We start from the raw sequence: 20,362 nt of genomic DNA, 5'->3' as shown, positions 1-20,362 counted from the left end.
GCAATTCCAGCATGAAACGATGTGTGATTTTTGTATTATATGTACTCCCCATGTTGTTCAGAGGCACTAAAAACCTTTGTGTTACAGATATATTGTTATAAAAACTTATAGTAGTTTATAACTGAATAAAGTGCCATCCACGTTCAACAACAGATGCAAAAGTATAGTCATTTTTTTTAACTCAAGAGTAAGAAAAAAAAGATCAGTGTTTATACAGGATGATCTTGACATATGATGAAAAAAGGCCAGTAGATGAAAAGCAGACTCTTTACAAATAGAATGTGGTAGAGACACTGCATGATGTAAGAAGCTACTAAAGTCCCCCCTAGTGGTTGGAGTGGTCATTGAGGGCAATAAGCAAAAGTTCAGCTAAGGGAATTTGCTCCGATTATGTGATGTGACCTAACTATGGAACTTTGATGGAGTCAGGAGCTTGATTTACTGTGAGGCAGTTGAAATAGTGCTTTTGAAAATGTGTTCGCTTGCAGAACACCTCCCAGCTATCAGACCTGTGCTCATTCATAACTGGTAAATCATTCATTTCCAGGATACCCTGCACTGTCCTTCTGATAGAGTAATGAAAAGCATTCAGCAGCAGATGAGTGATGCGTGCAGAGAATTAACCCTGAAGGATATGAAATGATTTGATTGGTGAGGATGATTGCTTAGGTTTCCACTCCACAGTTCTCCTTACATTTGGCAATGTAGCTGAATCTCCCAGCAGATTATGATGTCATAGCAGTGGAGTGGGAATAGACCCAGCCCTTCATCTGGAGCCAGGGATCACAGTCAGGATTAAGTGCATGCAGGTGGTGGTCTGTGGCCAGTGAATGCTCAGGAGCAGTGGAGCTGAGCTCATACAGTCCTGCTGCCCTTTCCTTTGTGAACCTTTTAAGAAACGAAGGTGGATTTGTGCCATCTGAAGATGAACAATGACACAAAGATAATGGGAGAACTCTAAGGCTGGATTTCCCTCCTTTGGTAAGGTAAATGAACCTGCAGCTGCTGTTTATCAAAGTAATTTTTTATTTAAGTTGTTAGCAAACTTTTTGCATGCCAAATATAATGAAAAACATACATATGTGGTTTGTGATTTATGTCGAGGTACACTCATTCTTCAATACATTTTACTGACATTTTTTCTAGACTGCGTCTGGCCCATAACAGTCAGTAAGCAAGATGAAGGTGAAATGGACCATGCTGGGCATGGTTGTCTTCTTTCTGCTCTCAGTGGCAATGACCTGTTGTTTTATATGGCAGTATCGGATGCCAAAGCTGAAGCCAGGTAAAGTTTATCCCAACACTATAGATTTACACCTTAGAACACCTACTCAGACTTTTTAAAACATATAGTAACTGTTGAACTGAGTGAGCCGTTCTTAGCCTCTTTGCTATAATTGCTCGTTTGCAGAAACTACAGCAGGATTACATAGAGCTGGAAATAGTGACAGAAGGATTAGCTGCGCCTTTAAAACACACTTTAACTCTTGTTGACAGACAAGAGGAAGAGGGAGGGTGGAGCAGAGCAGTGGAGCTTTGTATGTGACATAAATGTAAAATTCAGGGTGTACTGTCTGACTGTATCCAATATGCTGTACCTGAATGAATCAACAGCTCAGCTTTATAACCTTGTGCCCCTGGGAACATTTAAGCAGGCCAACATATTTACAGCACTTTATAATGAACTGTACAGTAATTATAGTTTTATGGCTAGTGTGTGCTGCTGGACTTTTGCTGTAACAAACAATGTATTCCCTACTATACCCTATCACTAATGATATTTTAAATCATCTTCTTTCACAAGGACAGTTACAGTACAGTACTGCCTTCAGTACAGAGATATTCTGGAACTGCAGAATACTGTCATATACTCAATACTGTAAAATAAGACCATATTAAATAATGTATTGTATTAATAATAGCATAATAATTTATTAGTGCAGATAGGTAGTCTGTCACCACAGTTCAGCCATCCAATTGGACCAGTGACTTTCTCACTGGTGGAATCATGTTAGCCTTTTACTGTTACTTAAAAGGGTCAGAAAAAATAATGTTATATGTTATATGATTAACTGCGTCAAAAGCAGGACTTAAATCCAACAACACTGAAACAGAGACTTTGCCTGAGTCTGTGTTCAGGCAAATGTCATTTATTACCTTTTATGAGTGCAGTCTCAGTGCTGTGATTGGGCCCAAAACCAGACTGAAAGTTATCAATGCAATTGTGCAGATTTACAAAGTTGCTAAGTTGCTGGTGGACAACTTTTTCAATAACTTCACTTAAAAACAGTAAGTTTGATATAGGGCGATAGTTGTTTGGTGCAGGGGTATCAAGATTGCTCTTCTTTAGAGGAGGTTTGATGACTGCTGTTTTCAAAGCATTTGGAAAAGTGCCAGATTGGAGAGAGGCATTACCTATTAAAGTGAGCTGTTTTACTAGGCTGCTCAGTACTGTTTAAATGAAGATAGTGGGTAAAACATCAAGGTAGCAAGGTAACAATTAGATTAGTTCAATTCCTTTGGCTGAGTTGTTTTATAGCCTGATGGCAGTGGGAACAAAGAACCTCTCTGTTCTGCAGCGCAGTGACATGAGACGTTTGCTGCTATTGCTGCTTCTCTGTCCTGCCAGAATGTTGTTGAGATGATGGTTGGTATTGTCCATTTTTTGCTGGTAGAAACTAGTTATGGAAATATTGCAATTGGAGGGTTAGTTAATCTGTCTGTTACTGTTTTTGTTGATAATATCAGAGAAAAATGATTGCCTTGCACTTCTCAAGGTCAAATTGTAAATGCATAATTTTTCATTATAGATTTCTAAGTGAATGTGGAGCTTTGATTTTCCCTATTTTCATTCTGCTTTCCGACACTCTCTTTTTTGGACCCTTACAGAATGAGTGTTTTTCCATAGTGCCTTTTGCCTATTACTGATCAATTTCACCTTAATGGGAACAATGACATCAATTACATTTGCAATTTTAGAAGTGCAGGAATTTCGTAGATCATCCACGTCATTCGAAATTGTGGCAGTTTCAAATTTGATGGCTTCCATGAAAAGTGTTCTGGTATTCTTAAAAAAGTATCTTTTTTCAACATTTGTTGATCCATGGACAACTTTGGGAGTCATTGACAGATCAAAAATAGTATAGTCCTCCATCTGACATAGACTGTAAATAAAGATGGACGTAGTCTCCATGACATCACCCATAGGTTTCTGAAGAGCGGTTTTGAAGCTCAGAGTGGATCGTTCCATCGTCATCTTGCCAGTACCTGACTCTGCCGAATGCCCGGCTAATACAAAAATGAGCGAAGAGGAGTTGCGTGTGTCGAGCTGAGATTTCCGTGCATGCTGGCTTGTGGCAGGCATGCGCTCACCCACCTGTCACTCAATGTGGCACACCCTCAATTCTCCACAGCTTTAAGCCATAATAACACTTAAACATGTGAGTTATATAAAAATTCAACCCTGCACAGTTTTCTATTTTCGAAAATATTTTCGAAAAATTGTCTTACCACTGATTGTTATGGCGAGTGTCTCATGAAGTTTTTTCTCAGCTTTCAGTGTTAAAATCCTCGTCTGTAGCATGGTGGTTTCCTGTAGATATTTCTGACAATTTTGGCATGATGAGGATTTCGCAGGATTCAACACACTGTTTTCACACAGAGTTTGGGGGATGAAGCAGGCCTGAGGTCTGCTTTGACAAATATGAAAGGAGAAAGGGAAGAAGACAGGGAAATCATTGAAAAGTCTTTCAGTCTCTGTGCTAAGCTAAGATAACAGCTCCTGGAATGAGTCCACCTCTGTGTTGGAAAGTTATCTGTGGTCACACCTAGGAACTGCTAAAACAGTTCAATTGTACATCTATCTGTCATGTCTTACCATGATAATACCAGTCTGCATGTTTCGTACATGATGAGCTTTTTTCCCTTTTCCACAGAAGTGGTTGTAAAAAAAGCAACAGTCGAGGATATGTGCCCTCGCTTCCCTGAGCCTGTGCCCCTCAAACATCCAATAACATCACTGAGGGTGGCCTTAGAGAAGGTGAAGCTCTTTCAACAAGTTTTTGAAATTCATGTTATAGTGTTTTATCATGTAGATACTCTGGGTATAGTCATAGTTTTACTGTTTCTCCTAACAGACAGATGTACTCCTGAGGTCGAGCATTCACACCATCAAACTACCAGCAATATCAGCCATCGTGGTTTTAAATGACTCTGTTCTGTGGAATGGAAACTTTGGCAAGAAGAACATAAGCAACCCCTCCTCCTCTGCACCCAATGAGTACACAGTGTACAGGTGAGATTTACAGTCATGCACAGTCATGCAATCTGCAGTCTAATTCTTCTGTTGGATATTGGAGACTTACAGTTAGAATTAGAGATCATGGTTAGGATTAGACCTTCACTGTATAACCATCATATAGGACCTGTAATCACTGAAACTCAACCACTCACTAAATTAAGTGCTTAAATCTGTGCAGCAGCAGTGGGAATACTATGTATTATAAGACCAGGATATATATTTTTTTAATGAGCTGGAATAAGCATGTGTTGCATTCAGTGTAATCACTGTGATTGTAGAATTGCAAGCCTCTCTAAAATCTTCCCCACGCTGATGCTGTACAAGCTGTGGGAGGACGGCCTAGTGCACTCTCTGGATGACCCTCTAGAGAAATACACAGACAACTTCACAATCAAGAACCCACTAGGGAAAAGTGGGGGGGCAGCTCCATCGTCAGTCAGGACCCTCAGCACCCGCACTCCTGCACTCAGTCTGCGCAGGATGGCCAGCCAGCTCTCAGGTAAACGCACAGTCTGTATCAATGTCACGTTGATCATTTTCATTCATCTACATCTACATCAAAGAACTGTATCACCAGCATCATCTCTGGTTTGTTCAGTGGTGTTCTCTCAGTCAACCAATCAGAGCTTGGCAGGCAAGTGTCTGTTGATGGAGCACAGGGTAGGCAGGTGGCCTCAGTGAAGAGACTTCATGAAACCAAAGGTGACTGGGCTACAGTCCAAGCTAACAAGTCCAAAAGGGTAACACTAGGAGGCAGGTCATAAGACGCGCAAAACACAGGGTCAGGTTACAAGTACAGACTCAGGGTACAGGTACAGGGTCACAATACAAGTACAGGGTCAGGGTACAGGTACCTAGTCTGGGTACAGGTACAGGGTCACAATACAAGTACAGGGTGAGGGTACAGGTACAGGGTCAGGGTACAGGTACCGAGTCAGGGTACAGGTAGAGGGTCAGGGTATAGGGTCAGGGTACAGGTACCGAGTTAGGGGTACAACTACCAAGTCAGGGTCACGGTACGGGTACAGAGTCTGGCTAGAGGTACCCTGACTCTGTAACTGTACCCTGACTTGGTACCTCTACCGTGACCCTGTGCCTGTACCCTGACCCTGAACCTGAATCCTGACCCTGTACGGTGTCCCTGTACCATCGCCCTGACCCTGTACCTGTACCCTGACCCTGTACCTGAATCCTGAGCCTGTACCCTGACTCTGTACCTGTACCATGACCATGACCCTGTATCTGTACCCTGACTCTGTAACTGTATCCTGACCCTGTACCTGAATCCTGACCTTGTACCCTGTACCTGTATCATGACCCTGACCCTGTACCTGTACCTGTACCCTGTACCTGAATCCTGAGCCTGTACCCTGACTCTGTACCTGTACCATGACCATGACCATGACCCCGTACCTGTACCCTGACTCTTTACCTGTATCCTGACCCTGACAAATTAAGTGTACCTGTACCCTGACTCTGACAAATTAAGTGTACCTGTACCCTGACTCTGTACCTTTTCCCAGACTCTGTACATGTACCCTCACCCTGTACCTGTATCCTGACCTTGTACCTGTACCCTGACTCTGTACCTGTACCCTTATTCTGTACCTGTACCATGGTAATAATGTATGGTAAAGTTTTATTAATACCTATGGGTTTATACACACACACACACACACACACACACACACACACACACACACACACACACACACACACACACACACACACACACACACACACACACACAGTAAAGTATACAGAATACCATATTTTAGTGTTTGCAAACTGACCGAATATCTTTATCCACCAAGGATCCCTGAGCTGATGGAATCTGGTGGCCACAGAAAATGTATTGGTCACTCTCAAACCCTGGTTCTTTCTTGCAGTGTTGCTTGCATGTTCTCCTTGTGTTTCTTCCAGAGACTCTGATTACTAGTGTAGGAGCCAAGTTAAGTTCATATAAGTCTAAGTGAATAAATAAGCACAGTCTATATTTTCGTTTGAAAGTTAATGTTTATTAAAAATAAATAAGTAATTTCATTGAATAAGTGTAGTTATAAAAATTTGTGAAAAGTCAGCTAAAATTCATTGATCTAATTAATGTTGATGTAAGATATGAAAGATATTCTGCAAGAAGGTAGCATTTTGGTAGCTTTCTGTTAGAGCAGTGAAACAGGTTGCTGTCACTTTAAGAGAAAGAGCTCTTTGTGCTGTGAGAGGTCTTACAAGTGAATTCAGTCATATGAGGCTTAATCACGCACCGAGCCACATGGTTTTTTTCCGCAGTATAGTTTATTGATTAGGAGAACTTGACTTTGAACCATCCTTTAAGAAGATTTAACAAACTTTGGATTAAAGAACTTTGTTTATCTTTTTTTACATCAGAGTCCTGTGGAAGTTTTTTCCTCTTCAATTGAACATACATGAGTAATCCAAGGCAATTTAAGCTTCAACCCACCACAACTAGTACAAAGACATGCACATTTAATTAATTGAGGACTCTTGAATGTGACTTGAACGTGTGTGTGTGTGTGTGTGTGTGTGTGCCTGTGCCTGTGTGTGTGATTGTGTGTTGCTGTTGTTGTTGTGTGACAAACCATTTTGAATGTTTGATGTAATGAAAAAAAGTTAGTTACATTTGCATCCAGAATTACAAAGTTTGAATGTAAAAGTGCACATAAATGTAAAAGTGATTAGATTTATCCTAAAATCACAGAGAAAACTTTAAATTGTTAGTATGGACATTAACCTTTTTAATAACAAGCTACATTTTTAATTACAGATAATTACTGTAATTTTACATAGATTTGTATGTAATTTAAGAAAGCAGAAAAATACTGTATAAATAATACAGTATTTTTTCTTTACAAAAATGGGAAATAAATGTAATTCATTATTATTGGCATAATGCTTAAAATAAAAGTTTGGCTTTTAATTCATAGATAACTTCTGTAATTTTACAAACTTTTGTACATAATTTAAAAAAACAGAAATGATTGTAAAATTTTTTGAGTTATTTTCAGTAAAATTAGGAATCTTTTTTACAGTGTAGCTTCATTTGAACTGAATGCAGATTCTTTAATCCAACAGGATTCTTGACAGTGGTGATGCTTTTACTCGCTTCTTCATCACTGCAGCTCATTGCAGATAACATGAGGAGACTCTCTGACCAGAACTGGAAATGAAAACTAAACCAACAATGATCCATACACTGTTCAATATTTCCATGATTATAAATGAGCATTTCAGTCATACTTACTCATCAGACATCAACTACTCCTGTCCTCTTTTCTTTCTCTCCTCTCTGCAGCAGAAACAGTCTGACATTAACTTTAACTGTTTTATCTACATCATATGATCATAATAGTTTGTTCATCATCAGAAAAAGAGCGAAAATATTCAGTAAGAAACTTTATAATAATTCATGCACTTATTCACAATATATCCGTAGTCTAATTAGAAATTATTTGTAGTTTTTTTTTATTTTTTTTTATTATAGTCACGTTGTTTACATTTCACCTTGTTGAATATCACTTTTGGATGTCATTATACTTGGATTTACCTGCAGGTATGAGGATTTCTTCTGATATCATATGAATACTTTTATTCATGGTTCTGACGATGTTGCTTATAATTAACAACTCTGCCTCTTGAATGCATTCATAGTTGGATAGAAAACCCCACGGGTTAACTGAGCCGGTTGATGACCTGCTTCATAGTACAGTTTATCAGGATGGACAAAGTAAGGTACCCACACATACATACCAGGGCAGAGACAATAAAAGACAAAGATCTAAATAGAATGAAATCTGAAGACACCACAACATACAACCTTGAAAATGAGACCGGAATCAACACATCACAAAGAATTAATATTACAAACTTCACAGAGCTGACATGACTTTACTTTAAGTCTAGAGTGTAGTTGTTAGCAGATATTAGTGTTTATTCATATATGTATTAAGAACTATAACTATAATTGGAGGCTACTGTAATGTGAGGGTATGATATGTGGTGGTATGGATCACTTTTGGTAAAAGAAACAGCTGGATGGAGAATAACTTTTTTAAACAGCAGTTTTACTCCACACTTTGTCTCACTAAGTCACATGTCGCTAATCTAACCAATTAGACATGAGGAGGACTTAGACTGCGGTAAATCAGGGGAAAATTAGAGTATTGGATCCAGGAGGTTACCATAATTGTTTTTAAAGATGCACTTGTATAAGTAAATAATAATTGTATAAACAGAAATATGTAAATAGTTAACTGCACACATAAATATGTAAATAATCATGAGCAGATGAAATGATGGATATCTTTTCAGTTCAAGTTTATAACAAACCTGTTATACTGTGTAACTGGTGGTTTGACTCACTTGAACGGAGAGGTGCTATAATTCCACTGAGCTGTGTCTATAGATAGAGGTAATCAGCTCAGTGTTCTCAGATCAACAGAGGGGCAGTCCTGCTGGATACTGGGGAAAGTAACAAAATCATATTCTGAACAATTACTCTTGGAGAGGTTTCTTGCTAACCTGATGATGGCATTCATCAGGATCATCAAAGTCTTGTGGACTTTCCCAACCCATGTTTTGTATAAGAAAATAGAGTAAAGCCGACTCTGGCAGAAAATTCACCAACAACACTAATCCATTTGTAGAGTATAGAAGTAGTTTTATTTGGAAAGGCTAGAGGATTTGAGAAGGACTGCATGAGGGTCGTGTTTGATGGAATGGAAGGGGTTGAGGGGAAAGATGAAAGGGGGTTAATGCATGGGGATGAACAAGCCGAACTCAGTCATGGTATGGCTGGAATGTCTAGGAACCCAGGGATTGAGACTCAGGGTGAGGGTGTGTCTCAATGAGATTTGTCATCCCCTGTGGTTCATGGGATCCAGGACCTCCTTGCTGTGAGGCAATGATGCTGATCACTGAGCCCCACTGGCGCCCCACTGAGACAGGAAAGGAGAAGTCTTTGGGGGGAATGGTCATGAGAAGAGAGACAAACAGAAGATATATATATATAGATTTGCACAGGTGGATGAATTAGCCAGGGAGTGGTGTTGTGTTGTTTCTGAACTGTTACTCTGAACTCTTAGTTATAATAACTTCCCTATGTGTTTGACACATATATGCAAAGAACATTTGCTTTGTTAGGACGTCCAGTATTCTGAGGATCTATTCACTCTATTAAAGTGAGCCACATCATTTTAACTGAAAGACAGTTTGTTCCACTGTGCATGCACTAACTGAATGATGGGCATGCTGTGTGGTGGGTTTCTTCCACAGATATCTGTGAAATGTTTCCATACATGTTTCCATGTATGATTATTGTGCATAGGCCCTTTCTACATCCCGAATCCTAATATTTTTACAGGTTTACCCAGAAGATTAAGGTCAACTAATCTCCTTTGGAGTGGAGACACACAGGCAGCCCTTCGTTTGTTACAGGATGATGTCCTTGTGGCAAATCCAGGCACCAAGTAAGACTCTGTTTCCTTCCTGGGTTGCACTATTTTTGACTCTGATGACTTCAGACAATCTGTGTATGTATAGAACAAGGAATCTTTTGGTATTTTGTATCCAGGCAACTTGTGAATATCTGTGACATTACTGTCTCTTCCCCCTCAGATGCCACTACAGCAATGTTGCTTTTTCCTTATTGGCCAACATCTTGGCCCAGAAGGTGACTGGCTCAGACTATGAGAGCTGGGTGTCAGACAACATTCTGGAGCGGCTCAGCATGGAGGACACTGGTTTCAACTTAACTCCAGCCATTCAAAGGCAGATGGCCGTTGGTGTGTACAGCAATGGCCAGCCGGCTCCACTCTACAACCTCGGCTGGTACCGACCTGCAGGTCAGATGTATTCCACTGCAGCGGACATGGCCAAGCTCATGATGGCTCTGCTGGGTGCGTATGGTGGGACCCTGCTCCGCCAGGATACACTGAACACCATGCTGACCCCAGTGTCACGATGCCACAGTGGCTACTTCTCCAACTCCACTGGCACACCATGGGAGATCAATGAGCAGTTTGGCTATGATGTGGTGAGGAAGGACGGCGACCTGGACGGTTATGCAGCCACCCTCTCCCTAGTGCCACAGCTCAAACTGGGACTGGTAGTCCTGATGGCAGGGGTACGGCCGGCAAACCAGGACCTTGTGAGCCAGGCCTTCAGCTATCTCATCCCTGCAGTGGAGAGTGCTTTCAGGGATGCTCATCGAACTCTCAGACCGCCTCCCGACCCAACTCCATATATTGGTTTTTTCACTTATAGGAATATGACTTTCTATGAGATTAAGGTGGACTCAGATGGAGTGCTGATCATGCAGCAGTTTGGACCACAGGTGGACACAACTGTATTGTCCAAGTACCGATCTATTCGGCTGGATTACCTGCAGGATAGGGTGTTCAGGGTGGTGTTTGAGAGCCCATACCCTTGCAAGCTGAAAGTTAACAGTGCCTCAGTCTCCCTGGAGGCACAGGACAGACAGCTCTTCAACTTTTACCTCTTAAACAAGAAAGGTGTGTCACCAGGGTTTGATTCACCAGGACTCAACACTTACAGGGTGACAAGGATAGCTGGTAGACCATACTTTAATTCATAATGACAGGAACACAGGAATTCAGCTCAGCACAAGTTTGTCACTGTAATTGGGCAGTTGTGTCCAGGACAGATGCAGTGGGAAACTTGACATTTGCTCAGTGGTGATGTGTGGTCAGGGTCATGGGATGCTCTCTTATTAAAGTTACTGTGATTAATCTGAACTTGCATTTTAATATAATATCCTTCTTCTCATTATACCAATTTTATCATTCAGGTTTGTTTCCAAAGCTATTTTTGACAGTTATTCTTCTGCTAAGTACTACTACAAGCTTTTCAGAACTGACACACTGCTGTATAATCTTTGGTTAATGGACAATGTGGCAGTATTCCTCTTCTATCTCTAAGTGCCTACAGTGTGACCTAGAAAGAGTAAAAGCACTGTTTATTTAAATGTCAAGTGGTTAGATTCAAATACACTGTAAACACATGTAAACAGCAAAGCCAAGTTACAAATAAATATAAAAATCATATTGTACATCGTTGTGTATTTTGTTCCATGTAGTGTATTCTGCTCCATGAACTATAGAAGAACCCCAGACAAGAGCTATGACCTATACATGAACTCTTGATAGAGAGCCACAGCCATGCCTCCCTGAGTGCTGTATAGGCATGGAGAAGGCTGTGTAGACTTAGTCAGCATTTGTGACCCAATTAGCAGGACGAAGTTTCTGTGTTTGATGTATGTATGTATCAATCTTGACATATTTTGGTTAAGTAAAGTAAATGAATATACATGGTTTTATTTTTGGAGAGTTTTACCAAAACAATACACCGTTAATGTAAAAAATATGAAGATGAAAGGCTCCTCGAGGTGTTAGGCAATGGCTCCGTGAAATCCCCATGGTGAATTCTGCTTTGATATGGACGGTGATTAATGACATCTAAGTTTCAACCTTGCCAGGAGGGGGCAATCAACAGGGTATATAAGGGGAAGAGAGTTTCACTCTAATCCAGTATCTGTGTTCATGAACCCAGCCTCTGTTTTACTGTATTTGCTTGCATATGACAGTAAATTCTAAGGGATTGCTCTTGACTCTCTCTGCTGTTGTTTTTTCTTCAGTTTTTGAGTATTTGCTTAAGTGTTAGATATTTCTTTTGAAAGTAGTTAAAAATTTAAGTGTTGAGGTGACTTAGAAGATTCACTGACCCATCTGAAGAGGATCCTCGATATTAAATTGGCAAGCCAGCCAGGAGAGGCAGGGAGACGCTTGGAGACCTGGGCAGGTTAAAGCACAGGGCCCAATCTAATAAGGTCAGCAGAAACCTATTTAAAAAAATTCTGCATACATGTGCACTTTCTGGCTGCAGATCACAAGTGCACAGCCCAAAGGTGATATCTAGCCTCTCCTCAAAAGAAGGAGGAAGATATCAGAATTTTAGAAATAATATCACAGCAGAAGAGAGTCTGAGGAATCCTTGAATTTTGTGTCTTGCATGTCGCATGTTGTGTCTGGTATATTTGTTATGTGATTAACTGTTTGTGTGCTGGCTGTGCACTGAGATCAAGACCAGGCGTGGACACAACTAAATTAAGTGAAATTGTTTGGACATAGCTAAATTAATCGAAACAGCTGAGACGTTTGAAAAGTAGTGGTGGCTTGTCCAGCTCTGAAGAACGTTTGGGCAGAACTGGGTTGATGGTGTAGAATCCACGATTTGGTGGTGGAGCCGAAGGATCACTTGCTAACAAGGCTAGGATAGCAGCTGTTCGGCGATGCTGACATCTGAACAGCGGCGAACAGCTAACAGCAGATCGGCTGAGCAGGTAATTAACAGGGCAGGATGTGCACAATCTACAAACTGGTAGCAGCACCAGACTGGGAAGAGTAGAGACAGGATGGCTTGTTCCAAAGTGCAGTGAAAAAAGGAACAGATTAGCACAACAAACAAGGTTTTGCCGTGGAATAAGAAGCGGTGACATACACGCCAGCGTCCTCTTACATCCCACTGAAAAATGTCGAAGGACTGGAGTTCTATTGAGTAGAGGGTGGCAAAACTCACACTTGTGCAACATTAAACACACCAGTAGCTATACTTAAAGACATTTATTAACAATGGAACAGAGTAAAAACACAATGTCTAATCAAAAGTATATAAAGGTTGTACTTTCTTCTTCTTACAGAGTTAGATTTTCCATGATAACTCTGCTGTGGCTCCTGTTGCTTGGAAAATCCGCTCGCAGACTTTGGGTCGTAGCTGCTGTCGCTGAAGTTAACTTGTTCTCTCTGTGTTGAAAAACAGAGTGAGGGAGGGTGTTGCAGTCTGCCGTGGACAGGCCTGCAGAAAAGCTGGTGTTACATGTAGCCTTGTGCTGACCTGGTGCTGGGAGCTTTCTTGCTCCTTGAAAACCCGAGAGGGGAGAAGAAGCTGCTGCTCCTCAGCAAGCCAAGGAGAGAAGAGGAAGAACACAAAAGGAGATCTGGTTTTGTTTGGTACGTGACACCCTGGGGGGTCACATGTCACACACTGACTAACACTGACTGGTCAGTGAGATCCCTGGGGGACAGTCGTCCACAGGTGTGAACAGTGAGGAACTGTGGGGAAGAGAGTTCTATTGTCTGTAGAACAAAGAACATGTGGTCTCCACCACTTGAATGTACTTAGTCCCAACAATACAATATATTAACCGATATACTGTGTAAATAGATGTGGTATAATTAAAAAGGAAATTTTGTGTTTAAAGAAAATTGTTGAAATGGTTGGTGAACCTGGGCTAATGTGAGAATATTTGCCATCTCAATGGTATGAAATTGGTTGAAAATGTAGAAACTCAAGGAATTAGGACTTATTTTTGGTTAGAAAGACCTACAAAGATAAGTGGTAAAGAACATGTTTAAGGTACTAAACAGACTGATTTCAAAGTCTGGCAAATTACAAACTGGGTAAATTTGACACAAATACAAGCTGATTTTCCTGGGGTTCAGTGGGAATCGTTATTACAGACAGTTTGGGATGCGGATGTTGTGGAATCTGTTCTGGTTTTGCTCTGCTGTAACCCAGCGGTGACAGCAATACTCTCTTAATACCTATTTTCTCTTAATACCTAGAAAAGAACAAACTACTTAAAGAAATAGAACAGGTAAAGAAATAGACATCCCTGTAGCCCCTAGAAAGGTACGGGCTATAGGTAACTGAACATCACACTCACCACCTATCGTCAAGAAACCACATTCAATGTCAAAGAAAAGAAGGAGAACACAAGTGAATCTTGGACTGGCTTTCCACCGCTGGAGACAGCTCCATACGAATGGAGATGCGGTTTGATTCCGAGCTACAGCTTTTCTTTTAGACTGGTGGGTAACATCTTATGTTGGTCTGTAACAAAAAGTATCATTAGTGCAAATGACAAACTGTCCCGACAAACATTTCAAGTGGCATAAATGTACGATATTGATGATGTCGGCAGACGTTTTAACGGTTTAGTAGAATTTAGCCTGTTCCTGCAACTGTTGTCCAGTTAGTTACGTCAGTAACTTTTCTTTTACAAGTAAGACAATGAGACTGTTTGATCAAGAACCAGCGGGTTCAGGATCCACTGCCTAATACTGTATTTATTTTAGCATATTCATATCTATCCTTACTATTTATTATACACACACAATAGACATGTTTGAATATAAAGAACATGTATGATCTAAACAACTTGTCCTATCTTATATATTTTTCTGTACCAGAAACCAGAATTCACCTGCCCTTCTTCTGCATCTGGCCTCATCAACCATCAACATCCAAATTACAGTAACACCTTGGATCATTATCTCTGCATAGAACAGATATTGTCTTTACTGTGATCTTTTGCACATCATGCTCAGCAGAGGTTTTGTCAACTTTTGTACACATTTTTTTTCATTTTTTTAACATGTGTATCTATCTATATTTATCTTTTTGACTGTTGCAGTATTTTATCTTTTTATTGTTATTTCCTATAAACGTGTTAATTGGATACTGCACCAAACACCAAGCCAAATACTTTGTAAGTAAAGAACTACCTGGCAACAAACCTTATTGTGATGATGTCATCATCCCTTCCTCATGCTGCTGTAGCCTGACACTCATGTGTCATGCAGTATCCCCTTGCCTTCATATGTTTATAGGTAAATAAAAACATACTGTTTGTATTACATAATTTGTTTCAGTGCTATGAACAATTTTAACTATCAACAATAAATGCAAATATAAATAATAAATTATAAGGAACATTAGGAAAACAACATGTTTAACTGGACAGGGGCAAAGAGGTGAAATGCTGCGCCCTATGGAGGTGGAGCAAGTCTTGCACATTACACCTTTAAATTTTAAATCAAACAAAATATCCTGTGGCAAAAATGGAAGCTATTTAGAAAATGAATTATAGTGCAAACCTCTTTCTCACATTTCTTTCTCTTGATAATTAATATTTAAGGATTGTAGAAAAAGGAATACGACAAACACATACAACAAATAAATACATTTCTTGATTCTTTTATACAAAATAGCAACAACACAACCTCTTTGTTGCCCGTTTCTTTCTTTGAGGCGGTGTTCACCAGCCTTGAGGCTGTTTACAATTTGTACATGATGATGACAACAGATGAACAACTATCAATGTGTGTTTGAGGCGGGTTCCTACACCACTAGAAAAACTAAATAAAATGAAAAAAAAGACATGTATCAGCCCTGCTGTGTCTAAACAGAAGTTTTGATAACTTAAAAAAGCATAGGTCTGTCATCTGTAAAAAACTAAATATAAATTCTTTTACATTTTACAAAAGAGTAAGAATAATGGGAGAATTGGCTATTCACTAATAAAAAGTATTCTGATCCATTGTCCATATCAATCTAAATATTCTCATTACAGCTGTTCAAACAGAGGTGACCAGAGTCCCAGTAGTTCCACCTCTCTGGAAATGCTTTTCTACTGCTTCTCTTAACTCCATTGTGCTCTTTTCACTGTAGGAAATCCCTGGTCTGAAGATCAGATCTGATATCTTCTTCTCGTCACTCCTGTGAGTGTGAAGTTTCCTGCACAGTTTCTTCAAATCCTTCATCAAACAAAACGTCTTGCAGGCCCTCAGTTCCAGCGACAAGTTACTAGGCCTTTTGTCGCTCTGCTCGGCCAGCTGAACAACCCAGAATTTACCCAGGTCACTGGCACTCTTTGCGTGGCCGGCCACCATGTTGAGAATGAGGGGGTAAAGGTCATGAGCTGCAGCCGGGATTGAGGGTTCTGGGAGGCTGCAGTCGGGAGAAGAGTGGCTGGGCTGTGAAGAGGGCTGAGATGAGCGAAGAGAAGAAGAAAAGGACAGTAAGCATGCAAAATGTCAAGGATTGCCCTGAGGAAATTTCAGGCACATATATGCATGTGTTTTGCCCAGAGGTCAACTCCTTACTCATCACTGCAACCACACTGTTTAGCACTGGGGTATTTTACTCTGTATTGTTAAAGAATCTTATCCAGATATTAATACAATAATATTACTTTGCTAGATATTGCTAGAGCATAGATTATGTCTATAAAGTAAATCACTAAATGTAAAAGATAACATAGTTAAATTCTCCTTTTTTTTCTCGCTGTAAACATGCAGGATTATTACAGAATCTTCCTATCTTTAGTCTTACATAAAGATAGAGAGCAGATTTTTATGCTAAAGTTAGAAGAGTTGAGATTTTGGGAAGTTAGGAAGCTTGTGTAATACACTTTTCTTATCTTAAGTTAGGATGGGAAAATTGACATCTGTAATGGTTTTTTTGCTAAATCAGGTCCTAACGCTTATTACCATGGTTAGCAAACAGTTACGATAGGATCTGCAAGTTAGGAAGTTTCTGTAATATGGCCCCAGGTGACATCATGCAAGCAACAACACAATAAAAATGCATCGTCACTAGAATCGCTCCTAGTCCAACAGCAAGAAATAAATGATAAAAATGACAAATTGCACCTGTGGGCAGATGATGAGCACTCGCTCTGCAGCCTTGGCCTGTTCTGCCAGCCAGCGCATTGGCCCCAGTTCTGCAATTTTACCCTGCTGCCACATGTCGATAGCAACATTACAACTGCCGTGCCACTGCAGGAACTCTGCCAGGGTCACCACGGCCCGCTGGAAGGCCGAGTTCTCAGCAGGGTACACCACCAGCACAGGGACAGGAACCATGGGAGATTGTGGTAAACTTTTGAAACCAAATGATTTGGCAATGTTGACACCACAGCTTTTATCTGGGATGTAAGAAAACATTGGAAAGGAGAGGTTAACTATCTTCAGAACTGGGCAGCATTGTCAAACATCTTAGATAATCTAGAGGGGATTCCCAAATTTGTAAAGAAATGTTGTAGTGAGACAAAACTTGATATGTTTCAGTGTCTCCAAGTTGAAGCATGTCTCCACTGCAAGATGACAAGACATTTAACCAGTAGTTAAAGAGTAGTTAAAGCTAAACTCCTTTGCAATGTGAAAGTGAGATTGTCATAAATGAGTTGGAGAGCATTTTGCAATTCTGTAATGACCGAGGACATATTCAAAGCATGTATACAAGATTGGCGGGTAAGCCTGTGCCTGTGCATTTCTAATTATGGCATTGGTATAACACATTTTAAACTGAAATAAACCATATTGTGAACACATAGAAGAAGAGAGCATTAAGTTGAGACTCTATTCCCAGTTATCTGCAATTTAACATTAAATTCATGTTTAAAAAATGTTGTATTTACAGATTATGTAGCAGAAACTAAGGGTCATCAAACCGATCAATCCTCCAAAAATGATTCCAGTGACACGTTCTGTTCTCAAAGCTGCACGGACAAACACAAAACACATTCCTTATTTCACTTCATGTAATATTGAACTGATTTAGTGAATAAACTGATAGTACTTTAAGTAACTGGGGGGTCTTACGTGAAGTAGTGATCTCAACCGGAGTGTAATCTATACAAAGTAGTGTCAAAGAAAATAATCAACATTTTTGTTATAAAGTATTATACATTACATACACCTACAAACATGCACAAGCAAATGTGAGTGCTCACCTGTAGGAACTTGAGTAGACTTTGGTGTAACACCTGCAAAGAAAACAGAGAAGACATTTTAATACTTTTATACATTTAATCTGTTGCTGAGGATCAATAAAGTTGGGAATAAAAAAACGTACTCTGTTTTTGAAGAGATACCATAATCCTTTCATACTTATAAGAGGGGCCACTCCCCAGCGGAGGCAAAGGGAGATTGGTAGCTTGGATGAGAATGGAGCCATAGCTTGCTTTTACTAAATGATGAAACCATTGCTAGATTTGAAAAGATGATAGTCATTGCAGTTATTTTAATCTTTACAACGTCACACATCCTTTTGTAGGTCCATCATTTCAAACTAATGCTCACAGTTAAAACACAGGAATGTCTTATCAGTTCTAGTTAAGATTCTATCTGTTGCACCTGCTTTGATGCAGTGATGTCTGCTCTGCCTAAATGTGGCTTGTATTTGCAGAGGTACGATGATTCCCCCGTCTTGATCAACGTGCCCATCAGATGTTCAATACTAGCTGCAGAGAGACAAAACATAACAAAGTTTAATGGCTTTAGGGATAATTCAATAAGGAAGATGTCCCCTCTCACTTCTCCATCTATTGGGAATTCCTGCTATTGTCCTGCTTTTACATTCATCTACTCCATCACTTTCTCTTTCACATCAGTGTATCTGGCCAATGATCATTCTGCCTGCAACCCCCAAACCAATCCCCACATGTCCATCACCACCTTATCCTACAGGACAATCCAGGATCCAGAGGTTCCATTTTTCATCATCTGGCTTTAGTCTCCCACCAGCAGCAGCTAGACCCCAGGGGATTATTCCTATCTCCTACCTTCACTGCCCTAAAATACATCAGCACCCGCTGTTGATCTCTCTTTATTCAACTGAGGACAAAATATAAGTGAGTCAGTGTTGGCTTTCAGATATTGTCAGTCAGTGTCCTTCAATTCCAATGAATATAAATACAGTTTATTTACACTGCTGTGAAGGTCAGCCTATCCAGGTCTTATTTATTATTTTTAATGTTCAACATAAGATGGTGTTGAACATGAATTTGACTGCCTTATTGTTTCTCTACCATTAGGGGGCTCCTTCTGCCTCATACCTGCTACACACACTGTACGAGCTTATTCTATTCTGTTTGATTATACACAGGACATTTTTACCTTCAGTCTAGTCCAATGTCACCCAAATCAGACTAAAGTTCTGTTTGTCAAGTAATTAAAATGAGGAGTATCCAAGAAATCTCTGATGTTATGGGACAAACATTGTTTGTGTAACACCTTTTGCTGTTTTAGCAGATAGTCAGTGATAATCAGTAACATACTGTCTTGTAATTAAAAAATATATTTAATAATTAAATTTGAAGGTGCCATGACAGAGAGCTCTGCTCCTTTTGTGCTGCTGATGTGTTTTAAGTGTTTGGTTACCTGCATTAGCAAAACATTACTAAAGTGAACAACATCATGTGGTTGTTTTCTACCATCAATGCTGATTGCCCAGCTGATGTTCAGCATATCTTGTTGTCCCACTGTCACCTGCTCCACTCTCAGAGCTGCCAGGAGAGACGGAGAGGTATCACTGGTTGGAGGGAAATCTGAAACAAGAGACAACTTTGATGATCATTTTCCACACACTGATAATGTGAACTCTAGAGCTGTTGAACACCTGAGTGGCTACAGATTTTTACTAAATTTCATCAGTCAGACATTTTTAATAAACTTCTGTTGCCTAGCGATAGATATAAAGCTGGCAATGCAATTCTATTTCTTATTAACTTTTTCTGGTGGGTTACATTCAAAGGTAATGGAAGTTCCACTTTCCACTGAGATAACAGCCCTAAAATAACTTCATGGGAAATGTTATGTAAGGGTTTTTCATGCAAGAAAGAAAGCTGGTAGCTTTGGAGAATCAAAATGAATCTAACAGTACAACGTATCGTTAACTGGTAGCTTAACAGATATTGGTGTCTGCACCGGCCAACAAATACCTATTTGAGTCAAACTCTACAGTGGCAACAGCTTTTAAAACATACATAATGTCATATTATTGACATTCGAGATACTCTCATCCACAGTATGAATAAAACATCACAACTTACTATGAAATTCACGACACTCCACTTTCTGCAAACAAATCCCAGAAATACATCACTTAAATTATTTTCATCATTTTTAATTTTAAGTGAAACAATTAATGGCTCATCTGTTAAAATCAATAACTTACAATTTCATGTGACATCACTTTGGCCTGGACATAGAAAAAAATAAACGCGACTCGCCACATCATGGAGCAACTGAAATAAAATAAAATAAAATAAACTAAAATAAACTATCCACAGCATTTTCAGCATTGACTCATCTGTGTACCGTCCTACCTGCAGTGCACTTGCTGAATAAATCTTCAGATACAGCGACACCGGTTCGGTTTCGTTAACTATAAATACAGCCT

General features: G+C 39.9%; 2 protein-coding genes across 5 annotated transcripts; one reads left to right on the top strand and one right to left on the bottom strand.

Moving 5' to 3' along the window:
- Positions 1-1,179: 1,179 nt before the first annotated feature.
- Positions 1,180-11,089, top strand: LOC130175380 (putative beta-lactamase-like 1). Its single transcript, XM_056385831.1, has 6 exons — positions 1,180-1,285; positions 3,936-4,039; positions 4,137-4,294; positions 4,579-4,799; positions 9,681-9,786; positions 9,935-11,089. The coding sequence occupies exons 1-6, from the start codon at positions 1,180-1,182 to the stop codon at positions 10,911-10,913; spliced, it is 1,674 nt and encodes a 557-aa protein (XP_056241806.1). The 3' UTR covers positions 10,914-11,089.
- A 3,574-nt stretch (positions 11,090-14,663) lies between these two features.
- Positions 14,664-20,336, bottom strand: LOC130174367 (uncharacterized). 4 transcript variants are annotated; one of them, XM_056384101.1, is made up of 11 exons: positions 20,289-20,336; positions 20,138-20,207; positions 20,013-20,037; positions 19,395-19,508; positions 18,316-18,422; positions 18,035-18,167; positions 17,913-17,945; positions 17,782-17,811; positions 17,598-17,678; positions 16,831-17,105; positions 14,664-16,164 (listed from the first exon to the last, which is right to left on the bottom strand). In XM_056384101.1, exons 2-11 carry the CDS (start codon positions 20,198-20,200, stop codon positions 15,754-15,756), a joined length of 1,272 nt encoding a protein of 423 aa, XP_056240076.1. In that variant the 5' UTR covers positions 20,201-20,207; positions 20,289-20,336; the 3' UTR covers positions 14,664-15,753. The 4 variants fall into 4 exon arrangements, with proteins under 4 accessions (XP_056240076.1, XP_056240075.1, XP_056240079.1 ...); XM_056384100.1 differs by having other exon boundaries at positions 20,138-20,299; XM_056384104.1 differs by lacking the exon at positions 20,289-20,336 and having other exon boundaries at positions 19,450-19,508; positions 20,138-20,276.
- Between the last annotated feature and the right edge of the window lie 26 nt (positions 20,337-20,362).

This window comes from Seriola aureovittata, chromosome 9, assembly GCF_021018895.1.
Source record: "Seriola aureovittata isolate HTS-2021-v1 ecotype China chromosome 9, ASM2101889v1, whole genome shotgun sequence".
In the NCBI taxonomy this organism is placed as follows: domain Eukaryota; kingdom Metazoa; phylum Chordata; class Actinopteri; order Carangiformes; family Carangidae; genus Seriola; species Seriola aureovittata.
Note: the sequence above shows the minus strand (reverse complement) of the source record. Positions and strands in the feature narration are given on the sequence as shown.

What these genes read in the sequence shown, in the direction of transcription:
- LOC130175380 (XM_056385831.1), top strand. Translation starts at nt 1,180, where the DNA reads ATGAAGGTGAAATGGACCATGCTGGGCATGGTTGTCTTCTTTCTGCTC. An exon ending in GATGCCAAAGCTGAAGCCAG is followed by an intron (nt 1,286 to 3,935) that starts GTAAAGTTTATC and finishes CCTTTTCCACAG; the next exon opens with AAGTGGTTGTAAAAAAAGCA. An exon ending in GATGGCCAGCCAGCTCTCAG is followed by an intron (nt 4,800 to 9,680) that starts GTAAACGCACAG and finishes ATATTTTTACAG; the next exon opens with GTTTACCCAGAAGATTAAGG.
- LOC130174367 (XM_056384101.1), bottom strand. Translation starts at nt 20,200, where the DNA reads ATGATGTGGCGAGTCGCGTTTATTTTTTTCTATGTCCAGGCCAAAGTG. An exon ending in CTGGGCAATCAGCATTGATG is followed by an intron (nt 18,423 to 19,394) that starts GTAGAAAACAAC and finishes GTCTCTCTGCAG; the next exon opens with CTAGTATTGAACATCTGATG. An exon ending in ACATCACTGCATCAAAGCAG is followed by an intron (nt 18,168 to 18,315) that starts GTGCAACAGATA and finishes TTTCAAATCTAG; the next exon opens with CAATGGTTTCATCATTTAGT.